At 44.5% G+C, this 14,501-nt stretch overlaps 2 protein-coding genes across 3 annotated transcripts; both read right to left on the reverse strand.

Moving 5' to 3' along the window:
* Nucleotides 1–4,746: 4,746 nt before the first annotated feature.
* Nucleotides 4,747–5,730, reverse strand: LOC141041282 (uncharacterized). The gene has a single exon (XM_073507412.1). The coding sequence runs from the start codon at nt 5,728–5,730 to the stop codon at nt 4,747–4,749; it is 984 nt and encodes a 327-aa protein (XP_073363513.1).
* A 4,628-nt stretch (nt 5,731–10,358) lies between these two features.
* On the reverse strand, nt 10,359–13,695 carry LOC120974691 (F-box/FBD/LRR-repeat protein At2g04230-like). 2 transcript variants are annotated; one of them, XM_045233303.1, is made up of 4 exons: nt 12,151–13,695; nt 11,854–12,051; nt 11,438–11,713; nt 10,359–10,780 (listed from the first exon to the last, which is right to left on the reverse strand). In XM_045233303.1, exons 1-4 carry the CDS (start codon nt 13,096–13,098, stop codon nt 10,757–10,759), a joined length of 1,446 nt encoding a protein of 481 aa, XP_045089238.1. In that variant the 5' UTR covers nt 13,099–13,695; the 3' UTR covers nt 10,359–10,756. The 2 variants fall into 2 exon arrangements, with proteins under 2 accessions (XP_045089238.1, XP_045089237.1); XM_045233302.1 differs by having other exon boundaries at nt 11,430–11,713.
* Between the last annotated feature and the right edge of the window lie 806 nt (nt 13,696–14,501).

Consider the following 14,501-nt stretch of genomic DNA (forward strand, 5'->3'; position numbering starts at 1 on the left):
TATTGGTGATGGAAAAATCACATAATTTGGTATTCTCTTGAGCCATCATGACAAAGCAAGAAACCCAACACACGAGCACACAAAAAGCAAGCGAAGAAGACGAACGGAAGGGGAGCGAGGAAAAGGCAAAACTTTTCAAAAATCGGTTTAGAAGTGGGGGAGAGGAAAACGAGAGGCGAATGGAGAATAATGTAATGCAAGAGATGAGAGTTTATGATGGGTACTTGGTATGTCTTGACTTGTCGTAGATCTCCCTGGAAACGGCGCCAGAAATTCTTCCTGCTACTTGCTGAGCTTGCGTTGGTTTTTCCCTTGAAGAGGAAAGGGTGATGCAACAAAGTAGAGTAAGTATTTCCCTCAGTTTGAGAACCAAGGTATCAATCCAGTAGGAGACAACGCACAAGTCACCGAATACCTGCACAAACAATCAAACAACTTGCACCCAACGCCATAAAGGAGTTGTCAATCCCTTCATGGTTACTTGCAAAAGTGAAATCTGGTAGAGATAGATAAACGATAAAGTAAATATTTCTGGTATTTTTGGTTTATAGATCAGAAAGTAAAAGATTGCAAAGGAAGTAAATCGAAAACTTATATGATGGAAAATAGACCCGGGGGCCATAGGTTTCACTAGAGGCTTCTCTCAAGATAGAAAATAATACGGTGGGTGAACAAATTACCTCTGAGCAATTGATAGAAAATCGCAAAGTTATGATGATATCTAAGGCAATGATCATGAATATAGGCATCACTTCCGTGTCAAGTAGACCGAAACGATTCTGCATCTACTACTATTACTCCACACATCGACCACTATCCAGCATGCATCCAGAGTATTAAGTTCATAAGAGCGGAGTAACGCATTAAGCAAGATGACATGATGTAGAGGAATTAACTCAAGCAATCACTACTAGGAAAACGGCTATATCTAATATGGACATTAATGGCTCACCATGTATGCGGTGCGCCACTGCTATATAGCAGTGGCGCACCAGATACAGGTACGCCATTATTGACATATTACTAATGGCGCACCTGGTGTGTGGTGCGCCATTACTAGTTTTGAAAAAAAATTGTTAGCAGTGGCGCACCAGGGGATAGTGCGCCATTACTAGTTGACATATTAATGGCGCACCTGTACAAAGTGCGCCATTACTATGTGTATGACTAGGTAAAACCTTGGTCAAACTTAGTAATGGCGCATTTTGCATAGGTGCGCCATTACTATGTCAAACTTAGTAATGGCGCACCTACACAAAGTGCGCCATTACTAACTTTGACCAAGGTTTGACCAAGTCATACACATAGTAATGGCGTACTTTGTGAAGGTGCGCCATAATATGTCAACTAGTAATGGCGCGCTATCCTCTGGTGCGCCACTTCAAACCAAATGCACCCCCCGACCGCCTTTTAAGTTTTAAAAAAATAAAAGAAAATGATGGAAATGTCAAAAAATAAAAGAAAATAAGTTTCCCACGTGATATGTGGTCTAGTTGTTGGGAAAATTTACAAATATGAATTTCGACTTTATTTGCAAAATCTCTCTAGAATTTAGTAAAATGGGCATAACTTTTGCATATGAACTCGGATTAAAAAGTTTTTTATATGAAAAATCATCTACTCGAAAAGTTACATCTGAATTCAATCGGGGAAACCCCGTTGAAGATTTTCAGAATCCCCAAAAACCTAACAGAATAAAAGATACGGGGCTTTTAAGATCTAGAGGGGGGAAAATGGAAAAAAATCAAACTTAGTAATGGCGCACCATTTGCTAGGTGCGCCACTAGTAACAGAAAAAAATTGGTTTTGAATTTTTTTTGGAAAAAATGTTCAGAATATGATCCGTCATATGACAGGGAAGTTTGAAATATTTTTTCATAATTTCATCACACTCATGAACATGAACAAAGTCCTAGACATCAACAAGGTTTAATAGGATTGATATGATAGATATATCAACAAGTGCCTGTTAAGTGAGCTGGTGCTGGGGTTTGATAGAACTGCGAAGTTAAGCGTGGTCGGGCTGGAGTAGTGTGAGGATGGGTGACCTTCCAGGAAGTTTGACCACGGAGTGCGATTTGACTTGAGATTAAGCATATTGACCCGAGATTAAGAAAAAAACGAAAAAAATAAAAAAAATTGAAAAATAATTTGTAAAAAAACATTCTAAAAAAATGATAGTAATGGCGCACCAAATGTGCGCCATTACTATTTGTTACTAGTGCCGTGGTAATAGTGGCGCACCTATAGTGCGCCACTAATGGCATAAATAGGTGTGCCACTAACATGCCTTTTTCTAGTAGTGGATATGATGAAAACCCCATCTTTTTATCCTCGATGGCAACAATACAATACGTGCCTTGCTGCCCCTACTATTACTGGAAAAGGACACCACAAGATTGAACCCAAAGCTAAGCACTTCTCCCATTGCAAGAAAAACCAATCTAGTTGGCCAAACCAAATCGGTAGTTCGAAGAGACTTGCAAAGATATCAAATCATGCATATAAGAATTCAGAGGAGATTCAAATAATATTCATAGATAAGCTGATCATAAATCCACAATTCATCGGATCTCGGCAAACACACCGCAAAAAAGTATTACAGCGAATAGATCTCCAAGAACAACGAGGAGAACATGGCATTGAGAATGAAAGAGAGAGAGAGAGAAGAAGCCCTCCGTGAACCCGTAGGTGTGTGGTAAACTACTCACGCTTCATCGGAAGGGCAATGGTGTTGATGTAGAAGCCCTCCGTGATCGAATCCCCCTCCGGCAGGACGCCGGAAAAGGCCCCTAGATGGGATCTCACGGGTAAAGAAGGTTGTGGCGGTGGAAAAGTGTTTTTGTGGCTCTCCTGGTTGGTTTTAGGATATATGAGAATATATAAGCGGAAGAAATAGGTCGGTGGAGTCGCAAGGGGCCCACAAGGGTGCGGGGCGCGCCCTACCCCTGGGCGCGCCCTCAATCCTTGTGCCCGCCTCGTGGCTTCTCTGACTTGCACTCCAAGTCTTCTAGATGTCTTCTGGTCCAAGAAAAATCATCGCGAAAGTTTTATTCCGTTTGGACTCCATTTGGTATTCCTTTTCTGCGAAACTCTAAAACAAGGAAAAAACATTAACTGGCACTAGGCTCTACGTTAATAGTTTAGTCCCAAAAATAATATAGAATAGCATATTAATGCATATAAAACATCCAAAACAGATAATATAATAGCATGGAACAATCAAAAATTATAGATACGTTGGAGACGTATCACTTCACTCCCCGGCAACGGCACCAGAAAAGAACCTTAATGACCCACAAGTATAGGGGATCGATCGTAGTCTTTTCGATAAGTAAGAGTGTCAAACCCAACGAGGAGCAGAAGAAAATGACAAGTGGTTTTCAGTAAGGTATTGTCTGAAAGTGCTGAAATTGTAAGTAACAGAGTAGTTTGATAGCAAGATAATTTGTAACGAGCAAGTAACGATAATAGTAACAAAAGTGCAGCAAGGTAGCCTAATCCTTTTGAGGCAAAGGACATGCCAAAACGGTCTCTTATAATAAGCAAAGCGTTCTTGAGGGTACACAGGAATTTCATCTAGTCACTTTCATCATGTTGGTTTGATTTGTGTTCGCTAATTTGATATGTGGGTGGACCGGTGCTTAGGTGCTATTCTTACTTGAACAAACCTCCTACTTATGATTAACCCCCTCGCAAGCATCCGCAACTACGAGAAAAGTATTAAGAATAAATTCTAACCATAGCATTAAACTATTGGATCCAATCGGTCCCTTACAGGATAGCGCATAAACTAGAGTTTAAACTTCTGTCACTCTCGCAACCCATCATCTAATAACTACTCCAAAATGCATTCCCTTAGGCCCAAATATGGTGAAGTATCATGTAGTCGACGTTCACATGACACCACTAAGGGAATAATAACATACATATCATGAGAATAACGAACACATATCAAGTTCACATGATTACTTGCAACATGATTTCTCCCGTGACCTCAAGAACAAAAGTAAATACTCACAAGTGATAAACATGATCCAAGATCAGAGGGGTATTAAATAGCACAATGGATCTGAACATATAATCTTCCACCAAAGAAACCATATTGTAATCAACTACAAGATGTAATCAACACTAGTACTCATCCACAAGTACCAATCTGAGGTTCCAGTACAAAGATTGAACACAAGAGATGAACTAGGGTTTGAGAGGAGATGGTGCTGTTGAAGATGTTGATGAAGATTGCCCTCCCCAAGATGGGAGAGTTTTTGGTGATGATGATGACGATGATTTCCCCCTCCGGGAGGGAAGTTCCGCTAGCGGAATCGCTCCACCAGAGGATAAAAGTGCTCCTGCCCAAGTTCTGCCTCGAGACGGCGGCGCTCCGTCCTGAAAGTCCTCTCCTGATTTTTTCTAGGTCAAAATGACTTATATACCAGAAGATGGTCACCGGAGGTTGGCCGAGGGGAGCACAACCCACCAGGGCGCGCCTGGGCTCCCTGACGCGCCTAGGTGGCTTGTGCCCACCTGGTGGGCCCCCTTTGGCACTTATTAGCTCCAATATTTCTTATATATTCCATAAAAATTCCCCGTGAAGTTTCAGCTCATTTGGAGTTGTGCAGAATAGGTGGCCTGACGTAGCTTTTTCAGGTCCAGATTTCCAACTCCCGGAATTCTCCCTCTTTGTGTGAACCTTGCATATTATGAGAGAAAAGGCATTATAATTACTCCAAAAAGCATTATTATTCATAAAAACAATATAAATAATAGTGGAAAAACATGCTGCAAAATGGACGTATCAGCCCCTGTCGTGCTTGTTCCATTACCTCTCCCGGAGTGTGTCTCTTGGGTGTTGAAGCCCACTTCTAAGAGGCACCCAAGACCAAGCCCGTAAATTGGCTTGGCATACAAACACCGCCACCAGACCTTGTCTTCCATTGGTGCCAAGATGGACACCCCGATGTCGCCGCAGGCATGGAAGGACGCTGTCAATTGCTTAAGCACAAGGGAATCGACGCTCATATGGGTACGACAGGTCCATCTGTTCCCGTGCTCCACGACGAGCTCCTCCAGCGATGCAGAGTGGACGGTAATGTTGCTCATCTCTATCAGACCGGTGGTGTTCAGCCGGAGCACGCGCAGGCACGGGCAGAACGGGATTAAGGTGGCCAGATCGATGTGGCATCCCGAAAGGGAGAGCCTCTCCAGCGAGCGGAAGGGGACGACATGCCAGCCATTGCCCACCGCATATGTCTTTGTGAATACGGTCAAGTGGAGGGCCCGCACGCGCAGATCTATGGAGGTGGCGCGGTCGAAGCAGTGCAGCGCCACATCCATGCAGGAGACTTGCAGGTTCCGCGGGAGAGTGAGGCGCAGCTCCACCGGCGAGAGCATCGCGGCGTCCCGGAGCAAAAAGGAGAACCTAACGGAGTCGGTCGTGTCGGCCTGGCCGATGACGCGGATGTTGAGGTGGTAGATGTATGCACCGGGACGTCGACGAGCGACGGCGTAGCGGAGCACGGCCTGGATCGAGCCGAATGGGACGTCGTGGAGGTCGAGGGTGAGGCTGAGGAGCCGGGTCAAGAGGCCGCGCCACCGGCGGGAGAGGAGGCTGGTGCCGGCGGCGGCGCGGGCGGAGCCAAGACGCTCGAGGATCCGGAGAAGCAGATCCTCCGGGAGGAGGCTGATGAGGTTGGCTGGACCTTCAGATCTTTTACTCGGCCTCCCCATGGAAAGACCCTGATGCAGCTCAAACGGCGGGGAGCAGATAGCAAAGGCAAATGCGAATGCAAGGGAGGGGGGCGAGCTGGCGAAGGGGAAGAGGAGGAACCACAAGCGAGTGGGCCGACGCGCAGTGGAGAAATAATAATGAGCAATTTTTTCTTTGAACACACTACAGACGCAAGTGCTCATACATAAGCGCATAAACTTATCCCTATGAATGCACACGCGCACACCCTACTCCTATGAGCACCTTCGAAAGACTGAGCCGGCATATCATCTTGAGATTTGTGAAGTCACAATAGACGCCTCGTGGTCGAAGGGAACTGTCCCCTCCCACTGAAAGCGCAATCCTGAAATAAATCCAGAAATAATGCGAGCACCAGGACTTGAACCCTGCTGCGCTAGGGATACCGCTGTCTCTCTAACCATCCTATCATAAGTTGATTCGCAATAATAAGCAATTTGATAAAATGACACGAGGAAGAAAAAAATGGTTTAAAACAGTTGACTACCATGTGTACTCCACTGCGTTTCCCTAAACTTAGGCATTCGTTTGGGCTGGGACCTCCCAATCCCAAGCCCAAACCCAGCCCGGCCTGGTCCAAAACACATGAACAGTGCCTTTTTATTAAAATAACGATTTTTTGGATATTTAAAATATATAGTATACCTATATTTCTATTAAAATAATGATTTATGCCACCATCAAGCTTATCTTCGGGCTTTTGGGCTGCACTTCGGGCGAAAAAGCTGAGCCCAAGCCTGTCCCGGATGTCGGTCTTTCGGGTCGAACTGTCCATGTCCCGGTCTATATTTCCCCACGCTCAACGCATGGATGTATGAGGAGTTTACCGGGACATTCAAATTTATTTTTCGGAAGTTGTTTTTTGATATATATTTTTTAGTTTAGAGCATGGGAGCATGAAAGATGTGGGAGCGCCTGATATTTTGGCCCATGTATTTGACCAACTACAATTGCTTCTGTGTGGTACACGCCTCGTGCAGACAGTTATCCCATCATTTCACCCCCATAAGCAAATGTTCCATTCAGGGCGTGTTTGGTTGTCCATATAGATTTTAGCCTCCTTGCATCTACAGCGAGGTTGAGTCGGTCTAAGCTAATGCAGGCTCAAAACCATATTTTGTGTCTTGTTTGATAGCGCCCAAACACTCTAACCTACATTAGAGGCAAGCCATTGACATGTTTGTTAAACAACACCCCATATATTGATTAAATGAAAGGTTACTACAATTATTCATTACAGCATACGCCATGCCGGATGGAACAGAATTAAGAAGAATTCGATCTAATCTATTATAGGAACCAAATTTAGCAATCTCATGCACCACATTAGCATGACAGCTTACTTTGGAAATCTTAAAGTCCTGAAGAAATCCAATCATTGCAGTTGTTTCTTTTTTCAGATCAACTAGACCAAACCTGTCAAAAGTATTAACACCAAGAAAAGAGACAACAAAATAGCAACCAATTTTCAAAATAATGGGTTTGTAAAGGGTAATACCAATATAAGCTATGCTTCCTCCACACTAGAACAAATCCCAATAAAGTCCCAAGAATAGATAATGACATCGCTTGGGAAATTTCTAGCGACGACCCCCATGCTAGCATCATTTATACACTCCACAAAACTTGTGTCGACGTTGATCTTTATACAATGGGTGCTTAGGGCCTACCAAACCTCGGGCCTCTTCTCACCAATAGAGATGGACCTCGGTCCATCCACGTCTCCTTTCCCCTTAATAATTTTATTAGAGCCCATTTGATTTGCAAAATGGCAAGACACAAATGAGGATAGTTCTCCACAAATTTAACAGAGGTCGGAATGGATTTGAATCCCTCATCAAAAAATAAGTCATTTCTTAAATGCCAACCCCTACAGAAGGTAAATAAAATTTGTCCACACAACGGTCGAACTCGACTAATAACATACTCCCTCCGTCCCATAATGTAAGACGCTTTTTGACACTACACTAGTGTGAAAAAGTGTCTTACATTATGGGACGGAGGGAGTAATAAGCAACCAATCCGATCCATAATAAGTAAAGAACCATTTCCCTGGAAAGTTCCGAACTTCTCTCCTAGCCGTCCGCAATGCATGAGCCTTGGGACATGTCAAAAGAGCATGAAAGTACTTTTGTCTTCTGTACCACACATAGAGCACATACGTGAAGTAGTCTGATGATACTTTACTCTATTAACCCAAACAACCAAACTATTAGAGGCGGCTTGCCAAGCAAAAATTCTGATCTTTTGAGGAATGGTAGCCTTCCAAATGATAACCCAAATCCTCCTATCTCCATTGGTTGTGTTATAAGAATCCTCCACCACTTCCTTATGCTTCTTAAGATTCCACGCCAACTTGTACACACTTTTAACAGAAATACAATTCATTCTTCTCAAAACACCAAGCAACATAACCCCCATCACCAACGGTATGAATACGTAACTCAATATCTCTTCTGCATCATACGAGTGAAAATATATCTAACCAAATCCTCATCCCGTCTTCTCATCCCACTCAAGAAAAGGTATGACACCCATTTAAGTTTAGTTCTATTGTTTTCAGCAAAAATGATTAGACCGGAATTCCTAGGGAACCAATTATCTCTCCAAATATTTATATTAGACCCATATAGACCCTCCAAATGACACCTTTTTTAATCAAATCAAGTCTATGGATAATACCTTGCCAAGTCACCTAAGTGAACTGAGGAAAAACCGTATCAAGTAGATGAACATGAGGGTAATACTTTGCTTTCAAAATCTTAGTGCAAAGCGAATCCGGGATTACCAATAGTCGCCAAGTTTGCTTGGCCAATAATGCCTGTTAAATAAGCCAGGCTGAGAGTGCTTTAAGCTTCGCATGGGTCAGTCTCTGCGTGCGAGCTAGGCAACCAAACAACTCACTACTTAGCTTGCCAGAACCTGGTTACAGTGGCGGATCCAGGAATTCAAGTTACCAGGGGTGAAAAATTGACTTAAGAAATAGGAAGCTAGTGTGCACTCTGAAAATAACATAACTTTTGCGTAATACGAAGCTACATCACTCTAAAAATAAGCTAATGTTCCAAAGTAGTTTGATTCTCAATAAATAGATGATGTAACGACCAAAAAACACAAAAAACATCAAAAATGTCAGAGAGAACAACTAACATGGGCTTCCGCTACTTGAATCATTCATTCGATGGCCCAAAATGTCCAAGTCTGATTGGTACCTACAACATGCACTAAGTGCATATCAATATATCTATCGTGTACAAGTATGCTAATAGTTTGAAAGAATATATAGATAAAAAAAGTTTTACCTTATATAGTAATTATGCAGGGAGGTTGTGTTAGATGGCATCCACGCTCTCTCAAGCCATGAAAATGTTCTATAATTCCTTGTCATCAATTCTAGCAAATATATCTCAGATCAACAAAGCACTTGAGATTTAGTAATTGAGGTTCAGCAGTATAGAAAATGTTCTATAATTCCTTGTTTTCGCTAGTTCGATGTCGTTGTCGTGCCGCTGTGTATGACGCTAAAGGGTGTGTGAACTCTGTATTCCAGCTGCTTGGACTGGCGAAAACTAGAGACGCACATTCCAGCCACCCAGGGAGGCCGCCCATACCAGCCCCTACGGTGCCGCCGCCCCTGCCTGGTTAGGCTTGATGCAGCCTATACGCGTCCCATATGTATGCCAAGTAAGGGCAAAGAGCGACCCAATCGCCGCTTGGAGCGAGCCAACTGCGACATCGCAGAAGGTGAAATCAGTGAGGTGTCTCCGTATGTGGCACCACAAGCGGGAGAGGTGGCTGGTGCAAGAGCGCAGCCAGTCAAGCAAGGACATGGAGAAGCTAGCAGTTCTTTTTTTTTTCTTTTTTCTTTTGCGAAGCAGTTCCTCGAGAACAGGTGGAATTTCATCTTGAACCCCTCTTTTGGATACTTTGATGACTTGTCGTCTCCTTCGTTTATTGATTATATGCCTGGGTATATATTACTCCCTTTGAACTAAACCCACGACACCTGTTTTGAACCGAAGAAAGTAATAACTATCTAAACCATTTGCTACTCATCGTGCATGGACTGACTGTTAATACCAGCAGCTTATAAATAATGGATCTTTCTGCCATTGCAATAAAAAAGCTGAAAAATATAATAGCATGTGCAACTGCAAAATTTCATTGAAATATCTTTTTTTTGCTATATGTGCAAAAACAACCAATTCGGACCAGTGGAGACTGGAGTGTCCCATATCAACCCTTTTCTTTCTTTCTCAATGCAAAGGCTTAAAAGAAAACCATTTCTCTTCTAAACAAACTTCTACAGTACAATAGTTATTACCCTTACCGGTTGCAAACATTTTAGACATTTTTTGAGAGTTCAATGAACATTTTGATTATTTTTTGTTCAAGATAGGGCGCACAAAGAAAAAGAATCCTCCTGTACCGGGTTATTTGAATACTGCCTGATCCCAGGAGCCGTAAAAATAACCCTTGCTTTGCGAATACTAGGAGAAGCAAATGTACTATTTGAAAGAACATATATGCGGCTTAACATAAATATTGCAGAAGCGTGCCACGTGTAAGCTCCATCGAGGCATGCAATCGCTGGCACTAGATCATGCTATGCTGGAGAAAAGAAGAACCACAAACATGATTAGGTCCATCTTAATTTTGACCACCAAGAGAAGCCTTGTGCCACTGCTCTTCAATGCAAGCCATTGGCGTAACTACTTAACAGGGCATCACTTGGACAACATCGGTTGAGATACTACTTAAAAATCTAATATTCAGGCCAGCCAACCAAAAGGAGTCAGTACCACATTTGAAGACCATAGAAACCATGCTAGGAATTACATCAGAGACTGCACCACTTCGAGTTTGTAGCTCCACTACAGTGGTAAAACAACAGGAGGTAGCATAGATTGAGGTTGAAGCCATTAAGCAAGATCCTGAAAGCAGATAAGAGTTGGTCGGCATGGGAGAGGAAGATCTTGTTAATGAGCACCCTGAATCCGCAGACAATCATGTCAACACACAGCTTTGGCCCTGATGACACATACACAAGACCAAGTTTCAGTCACATACACATATGAAGTCTGTCCTTGTAAATACAGAGAAAAATGCACAAAACAACAGGGTGACAAAGTTGAGGAAGATGGCATAGGCTAAAAGGTTCACAGAGAAAATCTGAGCATATTAATTCAGCCAACTATTGGAGTGCTGGCACAACCAGACTTCAGTGGACTAGAAAAACAGTATAGCATCTGACAAGAAAAACAGTATAGCATCTGATAAGAAAAATTGTATAGCATCCGACATGTATATCGTGTAGACCTAAGTTTTTTTTTTTTGAGGGTCGTGTAGACCTAAGTTGATGGTATGGACGACTTGTATATAAAAGAATGGAGTTTAGTGCCCTTGGCCTGCGTTAAAGGGAAACTGAACCTGGCATAAAAAACAAAGAACATTGCTGAAGCATGCGGACCATCACAGTGTCGATTTTTCAGCAAAGAGGGCAGAACCAAGCTAAAACTAAGTCAGACTTGAACAGATGTTACCATGTCATTGACACATTTCTGCTTTACTTTAAGATCAAAATAAAGGTACAAGACTAAATGGTGAGTTTAGACTGAGAAACTGTACAACCATAAAACAACCTTTTGCAACTATTGAATACGCTAACCATGCATCATACCTGCTTACCAGATCAGCATTGCATTCGACGGAAGGATATGCCATGGAGATGTTGTTTACTTTTGTGCACCAATCGACACTTGGAGTGACACCATCTGACAGCCTCACGGTCACTGTTTTAAGCATTGGAGCACATCTAAATATCACTTCCAAGAAATCAAACTCGTGATCTTCCCCGCCGACACCTTCAATTTCCATGGTTTCAAGATCAGCCAAGGTGATAGTTTCTGTTCTCCAGTTCTTAGGCTCATCACAGAGACAATTTACTGGGCATGCATCTTTCACCTAAACGAATGTGAATTACAGAAAGAATTATGGATGTTCCACTGTGTTGGGACATTAGTTCAAGAGTGTAACTCGAACTTATTGGCTGAACATGTACTGCGTATATTCCAAATGCATAAGCACAACGTACGATAAATTACCTCTGATCTTAGCAGGACAATCTTAAGGTTCCGTAAAGCTGTACGAATCCGATGCATCCCAAGGAGATGCAGCACAAAAGCTCCAAACACATGGCCCTTGGTGCTGAGATGTAGGTCCAGACCAGAGAAGTTGGTAACCATATGTTTATCGATCTCTGCCTCAAAGCTGAGCTCTGCATTTGGAAAGCTAACTGAATCCTGCAACAACAAACAACAGTTCGACAAGACATCCTGGATAAGTTTAGTTTCGCCGGCAATTGCGCTAAATTGAAGAAGCAGGATATGAGACATATATACTTGGACGGGAGATATGTGTAGGGACAGGACATGGACGCTAGGGAGCTGCACACAGGCGCCTCTCCCAGCATTGGTGTTGAAGCCCACCTCTGAGAGGCCCCAAAGACCAAGCCCATAGATCGGCTTGGCATACGAGCACCGCCACCAGACCTTGTCCAGCATTGGTGCCAAGATGGACACCCCGATGTTGCCGCAGGCATGGAAGGACGCTGTCAATTGCTTAAGCACAGGGGAGTCGACGCTGATATGGGTGCGGGTGCGGCCGGTCCATCTGTTGCCGTGCTCCACGACGAGCTCCTCCAGCGACGCGGAGTGGACCGTAATGTTGCTCATGTCTACCAGACCGGTGGTGTTCAGCCGGAGCACGCGCAGGCGCTGGCAGAACGGGATGAAGGTGGCCAGATCGATGTGGCATCCCGAGAGGGAGAGCCTCTCCAGCGAGCGGAAGGGGACATAGTAGCCATTGAGCGACCCATATGGCTTTGCCCATACGGTTAAGTGGAGTTCCCGCGCGCGTAGATCCATGGAGGTGGCGCGGTGGAAGCTGGGCAGTGTCACCTCCATGCAGGAGACTTCCAGGTTCCGCGGGAGAGTGAGGAGCAGCTCCACCGGCGAGAGCCTCGCGGCGTCCCAGAGCAGCGAGGAGAACCTCCCGGCGCCCATCGTGCCGGCCTCGCCGGCGACGCGGATGTTGAGGTGGTAGATGTACACACCGGGGCGTCGACGAGCAGCGGCGCGGTGGAGCGCGGCCTCGATCGAGCCGAACGGGAGGTCGTGGAAGCTGAGGGTGAGGCTGGGGAGCCGGGTCCAGAGACCGCGCCACCGGCGGGAGAGGAGGCTGGTGCCCGCGGCGGCGCGGGCGGAACCAAGACGCTCGAGGATCTCCAGAAGCAGATCCTCCGGGAGGACGCTGATGAGGTCGGCTTGACCTCCGGGAGCCGGGTCCATGGAAAAACCCCGATGCAACTCAAACGGCGGGGAGCAAATGCAAATGCAGGGGACAGGGACGAGCGGGGGAAGGGCAAGCGACTGGGCCGACGCGCAGTGGAGAAATAATAAAAAACAAAAAATTAAGAAAAGAAGAAGTCTCTTAGGCAGAGAATGCTCCTGGCCAAGATTTTGGATTTGTTTTTTACCGGACCTTAGTGAAATGGGCGAAATTCGTCATTTCAGAAATTTTTAGGAGAATCCTGGACGAAAAGAGTAAACCAAAATTTGAAATTTGGAACGAAAAATGGCCGAAAATTGAACGATGATGACCGAGACTTGTCAATCCTATTGAAAATAGGTAGAACAAGACTATATCACAGAAATTGTGGCCACACTCGATGTTGTTGGGGCCGCCGCCGGCTCAATCGGCACCCAAGTGGAGCCTTGACCTCATGTGGCCTCGATACACGGCCATTGTCAACAGGGTCGCCTCATGCGCGGGCGTTGTCACGGCCGTGCTTTACAACCTCCATGGGAAGGAGGAGTGCTTGAGCCTTGACCAGGTGGGGTGTTATCGTGTTGGAGGACGAGGAGGAGGCTGGGCAGAGGCGGAGGTTGTGTTGACTACAGCCGCCGCAAAAGAGAACGAAGAGAGGAAATGTGAAACTAGGGTTGGGGCTGGTTCAGCTTCAGTTTTTATACCAGAGAGGTGCGTGGGCTACTTTGGGTTGGGCTCTCTACAAAGGCCCAAATATTTGACCGGACTATACTCGTACTGGGCCTCGCGAAAAGGGTGAATTCCAGACGAAATTCGAAGATTTCGGACGAAATCCAAAACCGTGCTCCTGCCCGTTTTGGAGGAAGAAATTAAGAAAGTTATTTTTGAATCCTATGTTCATAGAGTTCTGCTGGATCCCTTTCTTTTTCTACTAACATTTTCTGGGAGCTAATCAAGCATGCATGACCTATTTAGGATGTTTCAAGACGTCCATAAAGGGCAACCGGACATTTATAGACTGAATTTTGCCACATTAACTCTGATCTACTATATCTAAATAGGAGCCCCCACTACCTTATTTCTCTTGACATGCAAGTTATCTACATCAGCAATCATCATGCAGCCATCCATCTCAACAAATCTACAACGTCATCAAGTTTTTTTTCCTTTTATGTTTCTGCATCCTTTCAGCCATTCCACACCTTTTTTTATATCCCACTACCTTATTTTCCTACCTTTTCTACTTTTAGCCACCGGCCCGCCCATGAATTGTCACATTTACTCTCTGCTCATCACTTGTCTCCCAGTCAGAAGTGCAGCCACTGAGTACACATGAAATTGACGAAGGTATCCATACAGTATCTAAATAGGAGTCCCCCACTACCTTATTTCTCTACGCAAGCTATCCGGATCAGAAATCATC

The sequence above is a fragment of the Aegilops tauschii genome, chromosome 2 (assembly GCF_002575655.3).
Source record: "Aegilops tauschii subsp. strangulata cultivar AL8/78 chromosome 2, Aet v6.0, whole genome shotgun sequence".
In the NCBI taxonomy this organism is placed as follows: domain Eukaryota; kingdom Viridiplantae; phylum Streptophyta; class Magnoliopsida; order Poales; family Poaceae; genus Aegilops; species Aegilops tauschii.